The 16,794-nt window shown below is 44.5% G+C and overlaps 1 protein-coding gene across 21 annotated transcripts in view; it reads left to right on the forward strand.

The window, feature by feature from the left end:
• UNC80 (unc-80 homolog, NALCN channel complex subunit) overlaps positions 1-16,794 on the forward strand; it is a 3,486,058-nt gene that overhangs the window by 1,910,489 nt on the left and 1,558,775 nt on the right. For all 21 annotated transcript variants that reach the window (XM_069615884.1, XM_069615886.1, XM_069615890.1 and 18 more), the window contains 4 exons: positions 10,474-10,612; positions 11,846-12,027; positions 12,216-12,347; positions 13,489-13,675. In XM_069615884.1, coding sequence (XP_069471985.1) covers positions 10,474-10,612; positions 11,846-12,027; positions 12,216-12,347; positions 13,489-13,675 — 640 coding nt within the window. The remainder of the gene's footprint in view (positions 1-10,473; positions 10,613-11,845; positions 12,028-12,215; positions 12,348-13,488; positions 13,676-16,794) is intronic.

Here is a 16,794-nt window from a genome sequence, read left to right on the forward strand (position 1 = left end):
AATAATTTTGTTGGACTTTTTAACAATATTTGTGCTCAAATATTTTAAATTATAGTATGTTTTTCATGATGAACTATTGTACAATTCTGTGTGTATTAATTCTCATTTCTTCTGTACCAGCGGGATCTCTATCGTTTTATTTGTAATAATTGTTTGGACCTTTTAGCAATATTTGTGCCCAATATGTTTACATCTTTCGAAGGATGTATTGATGTTTTTTTATTTCAATTTTGTAAAGGTTTGTTGTAAGCCAATTGCAAATAAATAAAATAAATGGAAGCTTGGTCTTTTAGAGTATCATTTAAGGACTCATAGAGCTTAGAGAAAGTAGCCAGACAAATAGTTCCAGCGGCCATAACGTTCTTTTCCATCTGAAGAACTGCTGCCTCAGAAAGGCGAGCTACAGGCTAGCAGGTAGGTGTTTTAGCAGGGTGCATGGAATAATTCCCTGATCCACCTGTGGAAAAAACTAAAGAATCTTGTCTAAGCGACGACCCATTGCTTTCCCCTGTTGGCCAGACTTCATGCTGAAATAGGTTAGACAGGCATCTTCCCGGGACCTTCGGGAAACCTGACCAGAATTTGTGGGGAGGAAAGCTTGGAGGGGTGGGGGCAGAATCCAAAGAGCCGCTTGCATTTTTCTTTTTATGGCTCTCAATTTGTGTATACAGTTCCTCGATACTGAGAGGTGGCTGTATCATAGGAATCGAATGTTGGGGTTCCTGGGCGGGCGAATACCATATCTGTTGCATAGACCAGTTGGGAGGTGTCTGGTACCAACTCGACTCCTACCAAAGAACCCGAGGTAGGAGCAGTGACCACAAGGGGGGATGAGGGGGATGGAGCACAAGGGCCGGGCTCTCTATTCAGTCTGCTGCCGGGCTGAGGTCATTAAGTACTGGCTTGGAAGCTTGCACAGACAGGCTTAGCATCGGTTGATCACAGTTAATCGAGTGTCGGCTACTTCCGTTCTCTTCTCGTGGTGTGGTTACTTTAACCCCCTGTTCTTCTGGACTTTCAAGGTCAAGAGCTGGACTGGGCTTGTCCATGTTCGTAATCGTGGGCGATCTTTCAATGTGCTTAGGACACAGAGATTGAACTGTCATAGCCGCCACACCCCAAACTCGGCCATCCCGGGTCCTGTACTGTGATATCTGTGACATGGAGCGATCTTGCTACCTCGGCGCCCCCCCCAATCCATTCCCTCTCCTCTTCAACAACCCCCCCAACTGAAATAACACACAGACACCATCATTTGTGGATGTATAGGCCGCAGTTGCTTTAATAAGCAGGAGGTAGCTTACAGGTGCTCCGTTACTTGAATTTGGCAGTACTGCTCAGAATATTCTACTCTGAGCAGCACCCCTTTACATTCCCCACTTGTTGGCGAGCAGCATCCGTGGAGCGGAACTGACGCCGTTACTTTTTACTTTACTTTCCCACTTTTCTTCTCGTGAGCCAACTTGTTGGCGAGCAGCATCCGTGGAGCGGAACTGACGCCGTTACTTTTTACTTTACTTTACTTTCCCACTTTTCTTCTCGTGAGCCAACTTGTTGGCGAGGAGCATCCGGGGAGCGGAACTGACGCCGTTACTTTTTACTTTACTTCACTTTCCCACTTTTCTTCTTGTGAGCCAACTTGTTGGCGAGCAGCATCCGTAGAGCGGAACTGACGCCGTTACTTTACACTTTACTTTACTTTCCCACTTTTCTTCTCGTGAGCCAACTTGCTGGCGAGCAGCATCCGTTAAGCAGAACTGACGCCGTTACTTTAATCCACATTTTCCGACGGCTTTACTTTGCCGGTGCCCCTTTTACCACTTTCTGAGGTGCAGGATCGTTAAGTTTCTTCTCACCCCTGTTGTCTGCCCCCCCTTTCTCCCTGTAGGCCAGGTGTAAGTGTTCTAAGCTTTCCCTTTACCCACCCCTTCGTACCCTGACCCTGAGCTTCTTCCAGGTCCCTATGTTATTCCTCGCCCTCCTCTCCCATCCCCCGGTACCTACCTCTGCCTTTTCCACCCGGTCTCCATGGCCACTCCTCGCTCCCCGTTAATTGTGTGACTTACCCTCTTGCATGCCCCCCTTAGATTTCCTGTTCGCCCTCGTTCCACCTTCTCTTACCGCCGTTGTCTGCCCCTCGCTCCCCTGGGGTTCTCCCCCCTCACCCCAGACTCCCCCCCCCCTTAGCTCCCCCTGGCCCCTGACCACTAGTCCTCTGCCAACTGACGTGACTGCGCCTGTTTTTTGCGTACATGGGTCCCCTTCCCCCCTTTTGACTACTTGGATTCCCTTGCGCCCTGTTTCCTTGTGCCTGCCAGGCCCTACCTTCAGTTGCGTATCCCTTCGCCTCCAACCTGTATCCTTGCACCTCTCCGCCTCCCACTCCTCCCCACCACCCCACATCTCCCTCTTTCTTCCCCGTGGCTTGCTGAGTTAAGCACTCCGCTGCAGTCAAACTCGGCTACTGCCTGTCCCTTGTGGATTCCAGCAGCCCTACCAGCCTGGAGCACCATGTACCTCCACTGCGACAATCCTGGAGAAAAATTCCAAAAACATATTAATACATTTCATCAAATAACATTTCCTGTGCCTATCTGTCGGGTGGGCGGGTGGGACCTTTCTTGCTCGGTGGTGTCGGAAAATGAGGCTGCCTCCCCCTCTTTCCTGTCCCTTTAAGCTGTGCAAAGGGGATGTCCTGGAACAAACCCCCCCGCCCTTACCCGCCTCTTCCTCACACCTTGTCTCCCCCCACCGCCTAACTGAAGCTTGGCGCCCCGGGGTCGGGGAGGGGGCCCCTCCCCCCTCTCCCTGCCTGACCTGTAGCTGTAGGGGGGATGGAATCCCTTTGTACCCCCCGGAATGGCTGGTGGGGGGTTGTCGGCTATGGCCATGTTCTGGCTTCAGCCCTCACTTTGTTCGGCGCATCCACGGGCTACACCATAGAACTTTCAGCTCTTGGGGTCACAAAGTCAGTTAACTGAAGCACACTCACCTTCGCAGGTGTTAGCAAGGTTGGAGGAGTATCCTCTTGAAGTCTCAGCTGCTGGCGAGTACAGGGGCCTTCAGATGCCAGCCCCAGTTGCGCAGATGCAGGGATACCTCTATCACAGAGGCGCCAGGCAGCTGCTCCTGCTTCTCGGGCAACACGGCAGACACGAGACACACTGTATGCACAGTGTACCGACCCTGCACTGTTGGTAGGTATTTGTACTTCCGCCTCCAGGCACACAAGTAAACAAATAACAGACTCCTTACAGTAAACAGGAGCTCCACGTAGGTGTCTGGCAAGTCAGCAAGCACGAGACACACTGCACGCCCGCTGCAGCTTGACTATTGTAGCTGTGGTGCTACAATATTGCCATGTATGGCAACGGGCAAAACATGGTTTAAAAAATACACATAGAATACAGGATGAACTATCAAACACACAGTGGAACTCAAATGAGGAAATAGTCAGATAATGTGCTATTTGACAGTGAGTTACACAAATCACCCTATAATACATATCCAAAAAAGCAAGTTAGAAATAGCTGAACACAAAACAAAATTATCGGAAACTGGGGAACCATTGCTTTTTGGTGACATATTGAAACTTGAAACAAAGAAACTTCAAGTAAGCAAAGCCTCTGAGTCCTGAACCACCAAATTAGTGTTTTACAACCTTTCAAAATGAGCTTCTAGCAAACGCCTCTCTAAGGTCTTAACATACATTCAGAATGCACACGGGCTTTGCAATATTTGAAATGCCTCAGTTATCTGGTGTTTTGAAAAAAAGAAAACTCCCTATAAATTGTGAAGCAGTCTGGTTTATAGGTTATCTTGAGTAATTCCAGTTTTCATTCATAGTTAACATAAAAGAGCCAACCCCTTCTCACATGTCTATGCCTCAATGTCCCTCCTTCTTTTCTTTGTTACAACGCATGACAATTCAATATTCAAACAGGAAATCCATTACAGGAACCAACTAACGAAGAGACAAAGCGTGTAGCACCCAGACAACAACAAAACAGAGCAGTCTGCCAAACAGGCAGCAAGCAAAAGTCCCAGATTCTTCAGTGGAAAAAAACTAGGAGATTCTTGGGAAATGTAGTTTTGTTTCTTGATATTGGCCCTCATTACGAGTTCGGCGGAAACCATGCCGCTATTGGCGTCATAGCTGCCATCGAAAACACATTGGCGTCCGGGTCCTCGGAATGAGGACTTACCGGGCCATTCCGAGTTCGGAAGGGCCGGTAATTCCTCCCTCCAAGGACCCGGACACGGTCCTTCCACATTCCCATTTCAGCCCCCATAGGGCTGAATGGGAATGGGAGAGGGAGCAAACAACGGGCCATTACGAGATGGCCCGTTGTTTGCTCCCTCTTCCCCTCGCGGGACCCGGTAAGCACGCCTGGTTTTCCCAGGCGTGCTTACCATGTCCCGCGAGGGGAACTCGTAATGTGGCGGTACGGAGTGAACGGCGCCGGCACCTTTTACGGCGCCGTTCACTCCGTACCGTCAGGGTCGTAATGAGGCCCATTGTCTAAACCAAACTATCAAGAAAGTCATGCAAATCCGCAATCCCCTTCAAAACCAGCCAAGCCATTTGTGCTGTTGAAGGTAATTTAGGCAAGGGAGCAAAATGACCCAACTTAGTAAAGGAGGCACAGACCACCCAAAAAGTAGTAAAATAGTCTGTCTTAGGTAGGTGTACTAGGATATTTATAGAGCTAGCTCACCATGGTTTTCCTAACATCAGAAGTGGGCACAACAACTCTGTAGGGACTGTATGACATGATTTAACAGAACCATACACTCCACGCAAATCCTGGGAAGGAGCAAAAACGCACATCTCATGGCACACAAATCCCGAAATTTACTTTGCCAGGATCTCTTTCCACCCCGACAGAACCGTTTGGCGAATTTTGTTGCTGCTTTACAATTAAGGAAAAATCATATGTCATTATGTCATATTAAATATCATTTGTGGGGGGGGTACTGGATCCCAGAAAGCCCACAACTAGCTAGATGAAACAAGAGGGTTCAGGACACTTGTAAACCCGGAATGCCAGAGGATGCGAGATGACCCAACCTCCTAGTAATTGCATTGGCTCTAGGTGCCCAAAGGCTTTGCTACCCATCCCGGTGGGAGAGACATTTATTTTAACGAAGACCATGCTGGCTATTGTTTCTTCTGGGAATATCCCAATTTTCTATTTAAGCTGGCCCCTACTTGTAATTCCCAAATAAAGATAGTAAAGTGACAATACTTGATCTTGGCAAGGTGTGACAAAATGTGTAAAAACCAGGAATTGCTGAATTTTCTAAATGTTCTTTGGTGATGCCCACTGCAAGTCAGCGTCATTCTCTTTTCTGTCCATACCTTTTCCTTTAGTCGAATAACAAATCCCCCAAAGGTTCATTGCTCTCTTCTGAATTATTTTTTTTTTATTTGGCATATTACGAATGTCTTCTTAGTTGAGTTAACATGTTCTCACAAGAACGAGAGAATACAAACATATTATCTAGCTATAGCTGATACCATAGCATAAACATCCAGAATTTCTCAAAGGATGTATTTAATCATGTTAGAACCCAGCTGCAGCATTGAACAGTCAGAAAGGCATAGTTAAGGGTTCACAATGGACATACCTAGTTTTAAATGCTACTTGTCATCCCTTACCTTGCCCTATGTCGAGAAGCTTACATGCTCCCCTTTGACCCAGCTTTGAAAAAAATATTGGCTTATTGTATTTTATATAGCAGCACTGAAATAAGGGAAATAGAGTAGCAGTTATTTTTAGTGACCTAATGTAATTTTCAACAACCTATAAAGGGAGTCAATTCCCCACTGGCTTTAGGCATGACAATTGTTCTAGCCTTCATAGTGTTAAAGGAAAGCTTTTACAACGTTTTTCCTATAGATATTGCCTTAAATTCTGCATCTTCCTTAATGGTTAATGAACAGATCTGGCAATGGGGAATCTTAGCGCCAAATACTAAATAAACTGGACAGGCATGGTCCCTCTATGAGGTAATACTAAAGCAATTATTTTCAGAAAAAATATCCCTAAATTCAGCAAACCGTGGCAGAATCATGGATTTCTTCTGCTCTGTTTTTTTCCATGACACAAAGAATAGATTTTATCTGCAACGTTAGGCAAGCTTGCAAACAAATAATCCCAGAAGAGACTGAATCGAAATTGATTTCAGGTTTCAATTGATCAATCTGTGGATTATGTTTGTGAAGCCAAAATATACCCTATATGACACGGAAGCGTAATCCAAATGACCTTGTCGTGTAACCATGATCAAAGCTTGGACCTATTAATTGTGCAAATACCCTCGGCAGGTTTTGGGAATTACAATAATTCTATATTTACTAGAGAAAAGCTGATTCAAAGGTACTACAGAGCCCCGAAATCAGTAAGCACAAGTACCACGGTTGGCCCATTAGGAGAGCTAACATAACCTGTAACTAAAAGTGTGACTTCTTAGGCAAAGTTCTGATGATATCCAAAAGGCCTGATCTCTAAGCAGCCTTTGGACATTTCCAAACGAAATGCCGCATCTGTGGACAGTATAAACATGGAGTCTCCTGCCGCCTGCTTTCATTTTTTTTTACGTAGTCGAAGAACATCAAAGATTTCGTAGCTGTATAGGTTCAGTGTCATCCGTCAAACCCACATGGTGTGAATTCTGACATATGCCTGGTAGTATTTTTCTTTATCTTCCTACACTTTTCTGCCCAATGCATTTGTTGTTGCTGACCAATGTTGGAAGAAGTAGGGCAATTTACCATCAAGGCCAGTCACCTTTACTTCTTGGAGTTCAAGATAAATTAATTGATACACTGGGCTTCCAAAAAGAGTTGTTGAAGTTTCAGCATATATGTGATCAAATGCTAATTCCTCAGTGAAGCATTAATAGTTTTGCATGCGCTTCTTGCGTAGTATTTTGTTTTTCATCACAGATATGAACTGTTGTAAACGTGCCATAATTGGTTAAGAATGGGTCCTTTTTATGAATTAGGAGTGTTACCTAGCTTAATTCTCAAATATGATAACATAACTTGAGCCTCTTGTGTCTCGAACGACAATTTTTTGTTTGGAAAGAGCAACCTGCTCTGGGCAAGGAACATCTGAAACTCATTTGACTTGCCCATGAAAGTTTCAGGTGGTGCTAACTGGATTGATATCACTACCTTGGTAACGGTTGCCACTTTATTCCCTGCTGAACTAGGCCCTGCTTCATCATGGTACCTCAGCAGGGAGTAAGTCCTACACGTCTGTTTAACCTCTAACTGATTAAAGTTATAAGTAGGATTGCTCTCTCAGCCCGAGCTTTTTGAAGCTTAATCTGTGTTTCTTTAATTACCTATGCTATTCTCACTAATGGATTGCCGTCTTGATTTGCCTTTAATGTGAAAGAAAACAGCTTATCCCAGTTTGCGGGTGAATCCAGGAGGTTATCCTCCCATTATGATAATTATAATTGTTCTTTTATAACGCAGGTAATACCGGAGACCAGTTTCAAAGCGCAGGACCAGGATTCCAATCTGCATTGCTCTGCGTTGTCTTGCTTACAAGACAAACGTGTTGCACCTGAGCTATCCTCCCATGCCCCCCAAACTCAGTTAAGAGATGAATGGTGCAACAGAACTACTTACCTAACCCAGGGTGATAAGTGGGTTGGGAGGGGTCACACATATCGAACATAGAAAACACAGAGAATATCAGTGCAAAAAGGCATAACACCCTCATAAAAATGTATTTTAGCAACTAGTTTGTCCTCCATCCTCACTTACTAGCCCGCAGAGGTAACAATGCACACCACTGTCTACTGATAAGAGGAAAGGAGAGGAAAATGTTCCACGCCATCAGAGGTGCTACTCGTATCAGGAAACTGTTAGTAGGCAAGAGAAGGCGGACACCCTTGGCAAGCAAACAAAATATGAAGAAAGGGGAAGCATCAAGAGCTGAAGTGAGAAATGGGAACATAGAACACAGAGCCAATGAGGAACGCAGAAAGAAAGGAGTCCATAAGATGATAGTAAAATGAAAGCTTGCGTATTTACCCTGCCTATGCTGGTAGTTTTTGATGGCTACCATGGGAAGGGCCCTACTTGTAATTCCCTCCCGCAGTCTCCAAATTTGTGCTGTAAGGTTCTTGTATGTTGCTGAACTTGCATGATCATGCTGTCTCCATTCCATTTTTTACTTATGACATTAGAAACATTTATGAACACACCTAATGCTTGCTTTTAGACATTTTATACAGAATTAACTATATGTTGTTTAACAGAAAAACACTGGATTAACCAAAAAACTAGGCATTAAAGAGAATGTCAAGTTTCAAAAATCCCAATGATATTATTTGTCCAGTGCACCTAAACTCATCAATCCCACATTTTAACTGGGGATAAAGAATGTACATTATTTTACATTATTCAGATTAGAAATGTAATACATCATATCTTTGATTTTACCCTAAATATTCTTTTAAACTTAATTTTTGGAAAGAACTCCTCTCTCTCCTTTACTCCTCACATCTTGGACCTTTCCGAGAAGGCCCACATTCAACTTCACCTCCTTAGAGGCATTCTCCCCTTCCTCACCTCCCCCAAGAAGCTCAATGTCTCTAGACCTCTGGCCCTCTCCAGGCTGGATTACTGTAACAGCCTCTTCGTCAACCTGCCTCTTTCTTCGCTCATCCTCTTCAACTAATCCAGAATTGCACTCCAAGACCTATCATTGGCCTCAAGCCCTGGGACCGTATCTCGTATCAGCTCGAAAATATCTCCACTGGCTGCCGGTTGATGCAAGGATCAAATTCAGAACCCTTTGCATCATCCACAAGGTTGTATGGTGCCTGAGACCTGCAACTCTCTCTTACTAAATACTCTCCTTCCAGATCCCTTCGATCTTCTGGCTACAACTCTCTAGTGATCAAACGTTTCTCCAAGCAGAGAGCTGGTGGCAGATCTCAGTCCTCAGCTGGCTCCCTCCTCTGGAAGTCTCCCTCTCTCCATCTTGAGCCGGACCACCTCAAGTTCTGCAAACAACTCAAGACCTTTCTCTTCTCCTTCTCCTTTCCTCTCCCCCTTCCGTGCTAACTATCCCCTCTGTCACTGAGATTGCTGACCTGGTACCTCGGCAGTCTGATTGGGCCCTGGCCTTCTGCCCAATCGCCCCCAGCACACCCCCTGCACTGCCCTTTAGGCCCACAGCCACCAGTCTGGTGGTTCTGCCTCCGCCCTGTACTTACCAGTAGACCTCCCTCTCGCCTGGGATGTCTCCTCCCATGCACTTACCCATTGCTTCCCCAATGGGCACCTCTGGCACTTTCTCCCCTAGGGGACCCTAATTGCACTTACCCCCCCGCCTTCCTTTTCTTTTCACTATACTTGCACGCTCTGAATGCCACAAGGCCTAGTAGGAACGCTGTTCCTTTCTATTTATTCATTGTCATCTTCATTGTTTATATACTCCCTTGTTCTCTTGCCTTGTGCATTGTGGTGCTTTGAATTGTCTTGTTGTATAAGTGCCTTCTAAATATCCAATGAATAATATAATTATAATTGGCTATTTATAATTGGTTATTTTTTATAAATAAATAAATGAAACCCAATGTTTGGGTTAGCCCAGAAAATAAAAAATAAAGCAAAGCAAGCTCCACATTAGAACACAAATGTAATATTACAATGAAGTTAAAAGACTAACCAGGTTTATGTTATGATGTAAAATTGCATCTCCACCCTATGTATTGAAAGTGAATAGATGTAATTAACAATTAATATGGGTAAGTGTGCAAGTCCTCGTTAATCCCTCACTTAGTATTTTCCTTTTACTCGCAGCCTCGTTCTTTTAATGAGGGAATGGCCCAGATCTTATACTGACCAGTACCATATTTGGCTCAGTTACTCAACACTATCTAAGAAGAGACACCAGGCTCAGAATATAAGCAACGGAGATTTACCAAAAATTGAACACAGTCAGCACTCATCAAGAACATGTGCTCAAAAAGAAATGCTCCTCACCTGCAATTACTATTACAGATTCTGTCTGCACTCAGTCTACTTATGGGGCAAGCGATGATAGAGTATGTGGAGCTGACATTTTGGGGGAAATGTCATTAAGGGTAACTTCAGGACAATATTCACACAGGACAAGAATCCTCTCCTGGGATGGCAGCTGCCCAGTGATGTTGGGGATCACAGAGGAACACATCAGTAATAACACAGACTGGAGAGCTTAATACAAGGCAACGCATGCAATTTCTTTTTTTAGGTATTAGAATGTCGATTGAAAATGAAATTGATGTGCCAACGGTGCACACAAAGTATGACACATATTATATTGGGAAAAGAGACACTTCCTCTTTTTCGCAGAGATTTCTAATGTTGATTACAACAGGCTGTATCTATGAATGATTACATATTCTGGGTTTGATCTACTTGCTTCATAAATGGCTATTTTCTCTTGGGTTGTGCAGGTCATGAGTATGGCTCCTGCTCCTTTGTCTCTGCTTATCAAGGCAGCTCCTATCTTGACTGAGGAGATGTACGGGGACATTCAACCCGCAGCGTGGGAGCTACTACTGAGTGTGGATGAACACATGGCAGGGGCAGCAGGTAAAATACAAAGTTGATGACAAATATTCTAAAGAGAAGTGGTTAAAGATTGGTGGCTTTTTGTGGGAAGTTGGCCATTGTGTAAAAAAGTATGTAAAGCGTAGGTCCAACTATTCTCAGTGACTTGCAGTGGAGGCTGAATGACTCCCCTTTCCTAAAAGCAAAGCCTTGTTTAAGGATGCTCATAACTATTGCAGTTATTGGATGGAAATGGAAAAGCAGCTGTGTCAAGACAAATGGGGGAAGGTGGGCCACAGATAATCATTGTGACTGAGGCTTCAGGGCATGGCATGACGTGGAGCACATTTTAAAGTCAAATGTGCTATAATTATTGACTAACTAGAAATGGATTCATGGCTTTTGATGCCATAGAAAATGAGGAGTTAGAGTATGATATCTGTGGGAAACCTTAACATTGCCTAATGCAAACGTGATGATGGCTGTCGAAGGCAAGATTGTAAGGAAAGGGGAATTAGGAGCAAAATGTGCAAAGTAAGTGTTAAGTAAGTAGTAGGAACAGAATGACAATGGGCAGGAGTGCTGAAGGAATCCAGGAAAAAAGAGAGCAAGATAAATTGAAAGAAAGGCAAGAAGCAACGACGAAAGATACCAGGAAGCAAAGAAAGCAAGCATAGATAAAACAAGGGAAGCAATCAAAGTAGGACAAGGGGAACTGGAAGGGAATGATGTAGGAGGGAGAGGTAATGGGCAAGAAAGGAAAGGAGAATGAAAGAATGCTGAAGCTACGCAAGGTAATGGACAAGAAAGTGAGAGGAAGAAAAAGAAATGGTGAAAACATGATAAAGTTGAAGAATCCAAAATAAACAAACACGTGTTGTACTGTAAGTCTTGCCCTGTCACTGGCCTGGAGTGCTTGCTTTTAGATTATGAATGAGCAGCTCAGTAGAATGTTGTGTGGAACTGTGAGTGAATGTTCTAGGAGTGTCAGTTGGAGCCTGAGCTATGGTAGGATGGCCGGTGGGTCTACTCCTCTCTATGTACTGTTATTACCTATCCATGTTCCTGTCCTGTATCATGAACTGCTGTATATACCCAAGAGTAACTGGATTATGTACATAGTGTACATTATGTATAATAAAGCTCTACCTGGACCAATCTGAGACTCCACAGCTGGTCTGTGTCTGAGTGCTGAGCTGATTGACAACAGAGAGACTTCATAACAATCCGCCATATCATTTCTTTTGTGACACGTTTAATTTTCCCATCCAATAGCGGCCATGTTCCTTCTCTGTGCTGTGAAAGTACCGGATGCAGTTTCTGATATGTTGACGTCTGAGTTCCAGCACCCTGAGACAGTGCAGAGGCTCAATGCTATCCTAAAATTCCACACACTCTGGAGATTCAGATACCAAGTCTGGCCACGGATGGAAGAAGGAGCCCAGCAAATCTTTAAGGTACAGGGAAGAGGCCACGTTGGGGGACTGCAATGTTTCACTGAAGGTTACAAGCAAACAAAATCTGCGTTCTTTTTCTTTAATGAGCATAAAGCGTAAAGTAGCAGCATTCATCTGTTCTCTCTTTTTTCTAATCTAGTGGAGCTCTAATAACAGTCTTTTCTGTCTGTTTTGTCCTTTCATCTAAGATTCCTCCTCCCAGCATTAACTTCACATTGCCATCCCCTATCTTGGGAATGCCATCCGTGCCAATGTTTGACCCACCATGGGTGCCTCAAAGCTGTGGGAGCGTGCAGGACCCAATCAACGAGGACCAATCTGTAAGTTGGGGCTGCTGCCTACTTTTGTAGGGCTATTGATTCCCATTTGGGAGTTCAATTTCAGGTGTCCAACGAAACTTAATATTAGTCCATTTAATATACTACTAATACTGTATTAAGTGGAAGTACGAGACGTTGGTCGTATGTGATCAGTGCAGACACATCTGCCTTTCCTCACTGTTAGCTTTCCCACTAACTTTCTACTCAATCAGCCTTTGGCTGTGATTTCTTTTTCATGATATGCTTGTCTGTTGGCGCTGGCCTTTAATTTAGATGGTGCTAATACTAGCAGCGGAAGTTAACTGCCCTTGGGGATCCAATTGTGTTTCCGATTTGGAGATCATGGCAAGCTCACTCCGGTGCAGCAAGCTGCTTATACCAAATATAGCTGCTTATACCAAATATACTGCATTTATTGTTGAGCACTTTCCTGTCGGTTCTTATGCCCAGAGGAGGGTCTCATGTCTGCACTCTCAGTCACAACGTTGTAGATCCCATTGTAATTCCATGCTCTACCTGGGGAGGATGGAAATGAATAGTTGGGGGAATGGGCACCCATACGAAAACATGCCTGATAGTGCCTGACTTGGTTCTCATTCACATCACGGAATAGAAGAAAAATTCAACAATAAGTCGATGTCCATAACTATGCATTTAATGTAAGAATCTGCTTGTAACTAGACAGGCGTGAATCCAGGTCTTCTTCATTCAGAGGGCGATACATTGGGCTTGCGTAACACCGGTTATCATTGAATTGGTATGAGTCAGATTGTAAGTGTAAGTGTGAGTGCGCTAAATGTTATTGTTATTATTATTATCATGTTTATCTTTTTGAGCGTACTTACAACCCAGAGGTCAAGTATTTAATTTGGAGTTGTGGATAGTTTTCAACGGGCATTATCACATACCAAAATCTTGCATGGCTGGATGAAGGATTTTGTTATTATTTGCCATCAATCCTGGTAGCTTTTGCCAATAGTAAAATGGAAACCATTGTGTACTCTGATGCTTTATTGCTTAATTGGCCATACAAGTATTACTATTGAAAACAAAATTGGAGTGGTGATTTATGTTGTTAATAAGACACATAGTGAAAGCAGAATGTATGTATTTAAGTGAACATGGGTCTATTTATTTTTAGAAATCGTTTTCTGCACGGGCTGTGTCCCGTTCCCATCAGAGAGCTGAACACATTCTGAAAAATTTGCAGCAGGAGGAGGAAAAGAAGCGACTGGGTCGAGAGGCCAGTCTCATCACTGCCATCCCAATCACCCAGGAGGCCTGCTACGAGCCCACATGCTCCCCCAACTCCGAGCAAGAGGAGGAAGGTGTGTTACTGAAGATGGATTCCATGCAGGATCATTGAGATATTGAAACAGAGCCCCTCATTCATACCCCCGAGCCAGCAGTTACCACATATTACCTAACATCTGTTGTAGCAAAATATTGAGGGTCTGATCCACAGAGTGTGTTTCCCGCTTGCGTGTACCAGGTGCGCAACAGTAAGGTAGATAACTTTCCCTTACTCCTTCCTCCCGTCCCTACTTCACCTTACTAATGTGCGGTTACTAAGCAAAGATTTGATTCAGCAAAAGCAGGTCATAGAAAATAGTTTTTGATTTTTACATTTTCATTTTTTTATAGAAGTTGTCAGAAGGATTATATTGGGAAATTCATCCAATTTCTCAGAATGTACTGTTGGCTAGTTGCACTTGTCTTTCTCATTTGCAGAATTCTTTGGTATTGCAATTTTCGGAATGTCACTTTTCTTCCTAGTCACAGACCGCTTAGGGACTTCCAAGTCCCAGATTTATTTCAGTAGTGATGTACTCTATTTGACCTACTTCTCTTTCCCATTGCACTTTGGCCCTCCCATTCTCCAATCATGGGGTTGACATATTGAATTGAATCTCTTTGTTATTTATAGAACACTTTTGGACTTAATTTCTCAGAATGTAGTGTTAACTTGCTGTATTCAGCCTCCTGCTCATTCATAGAGCACTTTGGAACGTAAGCTTCAATTTCCAGAATGCGCTGTTTTTTATTAAATGCCATCTTTTTGCCATTCATAGAAGAGGTAGGATCATTGCCTAGAATACTAAGAATTCCGCATTTTCTTTATATACACAGTCTCTTTCTCATTTACAGAACACTTTGCTCTTTTGTATCCAATTCCAAGTCTCTAACATTGTCTGACTGTATGCAATTATTTACATTTTTTGTGACTTAAATTCCCAATCGATTGTCAGTCCAGGACCTTCCTATTTACCTCTCTGGCCCACACACATCCCGCCAGTGTTAGTGATTCTGTTTCTTTGAGACTGTACCTCTGAGGCCCTTCATGGAGTTCTCACCAGCATCTCCAGGGTCTCTCGCTTCTGTGAGCACCCAATATCCTGGACCGCTCTCTCCTCTGCCTCTCTGGCTCCTAACAGACCTCTCTCCAGAATCTCACTTTCCTCAGATCACTCCATCTCCCGGGCCTCTCACAAACCTCTCCTTGGCATCTACAGGACCTCTCATCACTCAAGTCTCTCCCCCTCCTGGACTTCCTACTTGCGTTTGCCCAGCTTCTTCTGGGTACAGCACATAGAGCATCTCTAGGACACCCTGCTCTCTTGGCCACAGTTCCCCCCCATGTACAGCTTGTCAGTCCATTGTTTCCATGTTCCCACAGCTTTCCCGTGGTCTGTCTATGATCCCTTCTCAGATCTCTTAGGAAATAATCTGACTTGGAAGAGTTTCCTGATAATGCTTACTTGTTCTTGTTGGGCTAAGGGCTTTCAGGTCCCCTTAGTCTCCATTCTTCTCTATTCTGGTTGTCTGGTCACCCATCTGGGAAAGGGGAGGTTATAAAAGCACAAACTATCATTTTGGATTTCATTATTTGTTCTCTCTGTAGGTGTCATTACACACAATAGTGTCCTCTAATCTACCATCAGTGGTTAGCTGTGACTAGACCTCAACAGAGCTCTGCAAGCAACAGATAGATCCATTCTCTCTTTTCTATTGGCTAACCTTCCACCCACAGATTCCTTGTCTTACAAATACCTCCACATGCGCAGACAAGATCAGAAAGCTCCACAGCGGGCACATCGTGGCCTTGTGCTGTCTCTGAATGGTGTCTTTGGCACCCACGGCTCCAGATGTGATGCAAGCAGTACATTTTTGGAGCCGCCTGTGGCTCATTACATCAGTCCCTTTTTTCTGTTTACTCAGATGTTGCTTTGAAATGCAACCGCTAAGGAAGTGCTATGCCTCGTTTTCGCAAAAACTCTTTGCTTCAAGCCCTGAAAAGACTGTTGGAAGCAGGTGTCGAATTGGCATCAGTGTCTGTGCCCGGTGTCTGAGGCTAGATTGCAACATCAAAGAATTCTGTCCTGCCAGTCTTTGCACCCCAAGTTGATGACGGAGAATGTGGCAAAGGTCTTCACGCCCTTCCACAAGGCCGGTAAGTCTGCACCGAGTGCACACACTTCTTCTGATCCTACTATGTCAAACGACCCAGAGAACACTAAGAGCCTGTCCGAGGAGAGTGAGAAGAATGAGAAAAGGAAAAAACAAATGAAGAGATCCTATTTACAGAGTTCTTCCTCTTCCAATCAGAGATTTTCTTTCTCCTCCCAGAGGCAAATCCACCACTCTCTGGCTCCTAATTGGATTTGGAGGAGTAATCAGCACCTACCTGCACATACCGTTGCTGGAGCCTCATCCACCAGTGACCAATGGGAAAAATGTAGGCAGAAGATGTTAGAAATATTTGCCATGGCCCAGCCACCACCTATCTAATCAGTGTTGGCAGAGCCCAGGACCACTGCACACCTAAAATCTCTGCGCTAAAGAAAAGTCTTAAACAAATATACAAAGTCCATACAGTGCACTGTACAAAAAACGATATATAAAACGATATATAAAACCACCTTACTTCCGAGACAACCTGGCCAAGGCTGTCTCAATGTCTTTGCTGCTGCTGCTCTCTTGATATTCTTCTCAGGCATCCTACTCTTATGATGGTCCTAGCAGTCACCGGGCAACAGCAGCATCAACAGTGTGCCGGGCCCAAAGTCTTTACTTGGGCTGGGCTGAATAGGCAAGGTGCAGCCCAGCACTCAGATGCATTGTGGGGAGCCCCCCACAACACTGCTCCACCTGGGCCATGTCTGCCAGGTGTGGCTCAGGGATTCCAGAGGTGCCACCTGTCAGGGGTGTCCCCCTTTATTTATAGCAGCCCAGGAGGGCTGAAAACGTTGGGTGCTTCCCTGTTTTAGGGGGTGCTATAAATTGAATGTATGCCCCTGCTGGTATTTGGGCCACCTGAGGGTTGCAGTGCTTACCGGTGCTCCACTGCTTGACAGGGGAGCACCAGCATGAAGGCCCGGGCAGTGGCGGTGACAGGTGCAGGGGAGCACCTCTCAACCATTAGGGGGTTAGATAATTTGTGTCCACT

Source organism: Ambystoma mexicanum, chromosome 9, assembly GCF_040938575.1.
Source record: "Ambystoma mexicanum isolate Mex_15411 chromosome 9, UKY_AmexF1_1, whole genome shotgun sequence".
NCBI lineage: Eukaryota > Metazoa > Chordata > Amphibia > Caudata > Ambystomatidae > Ambystoma > Ambystoma mexicanum.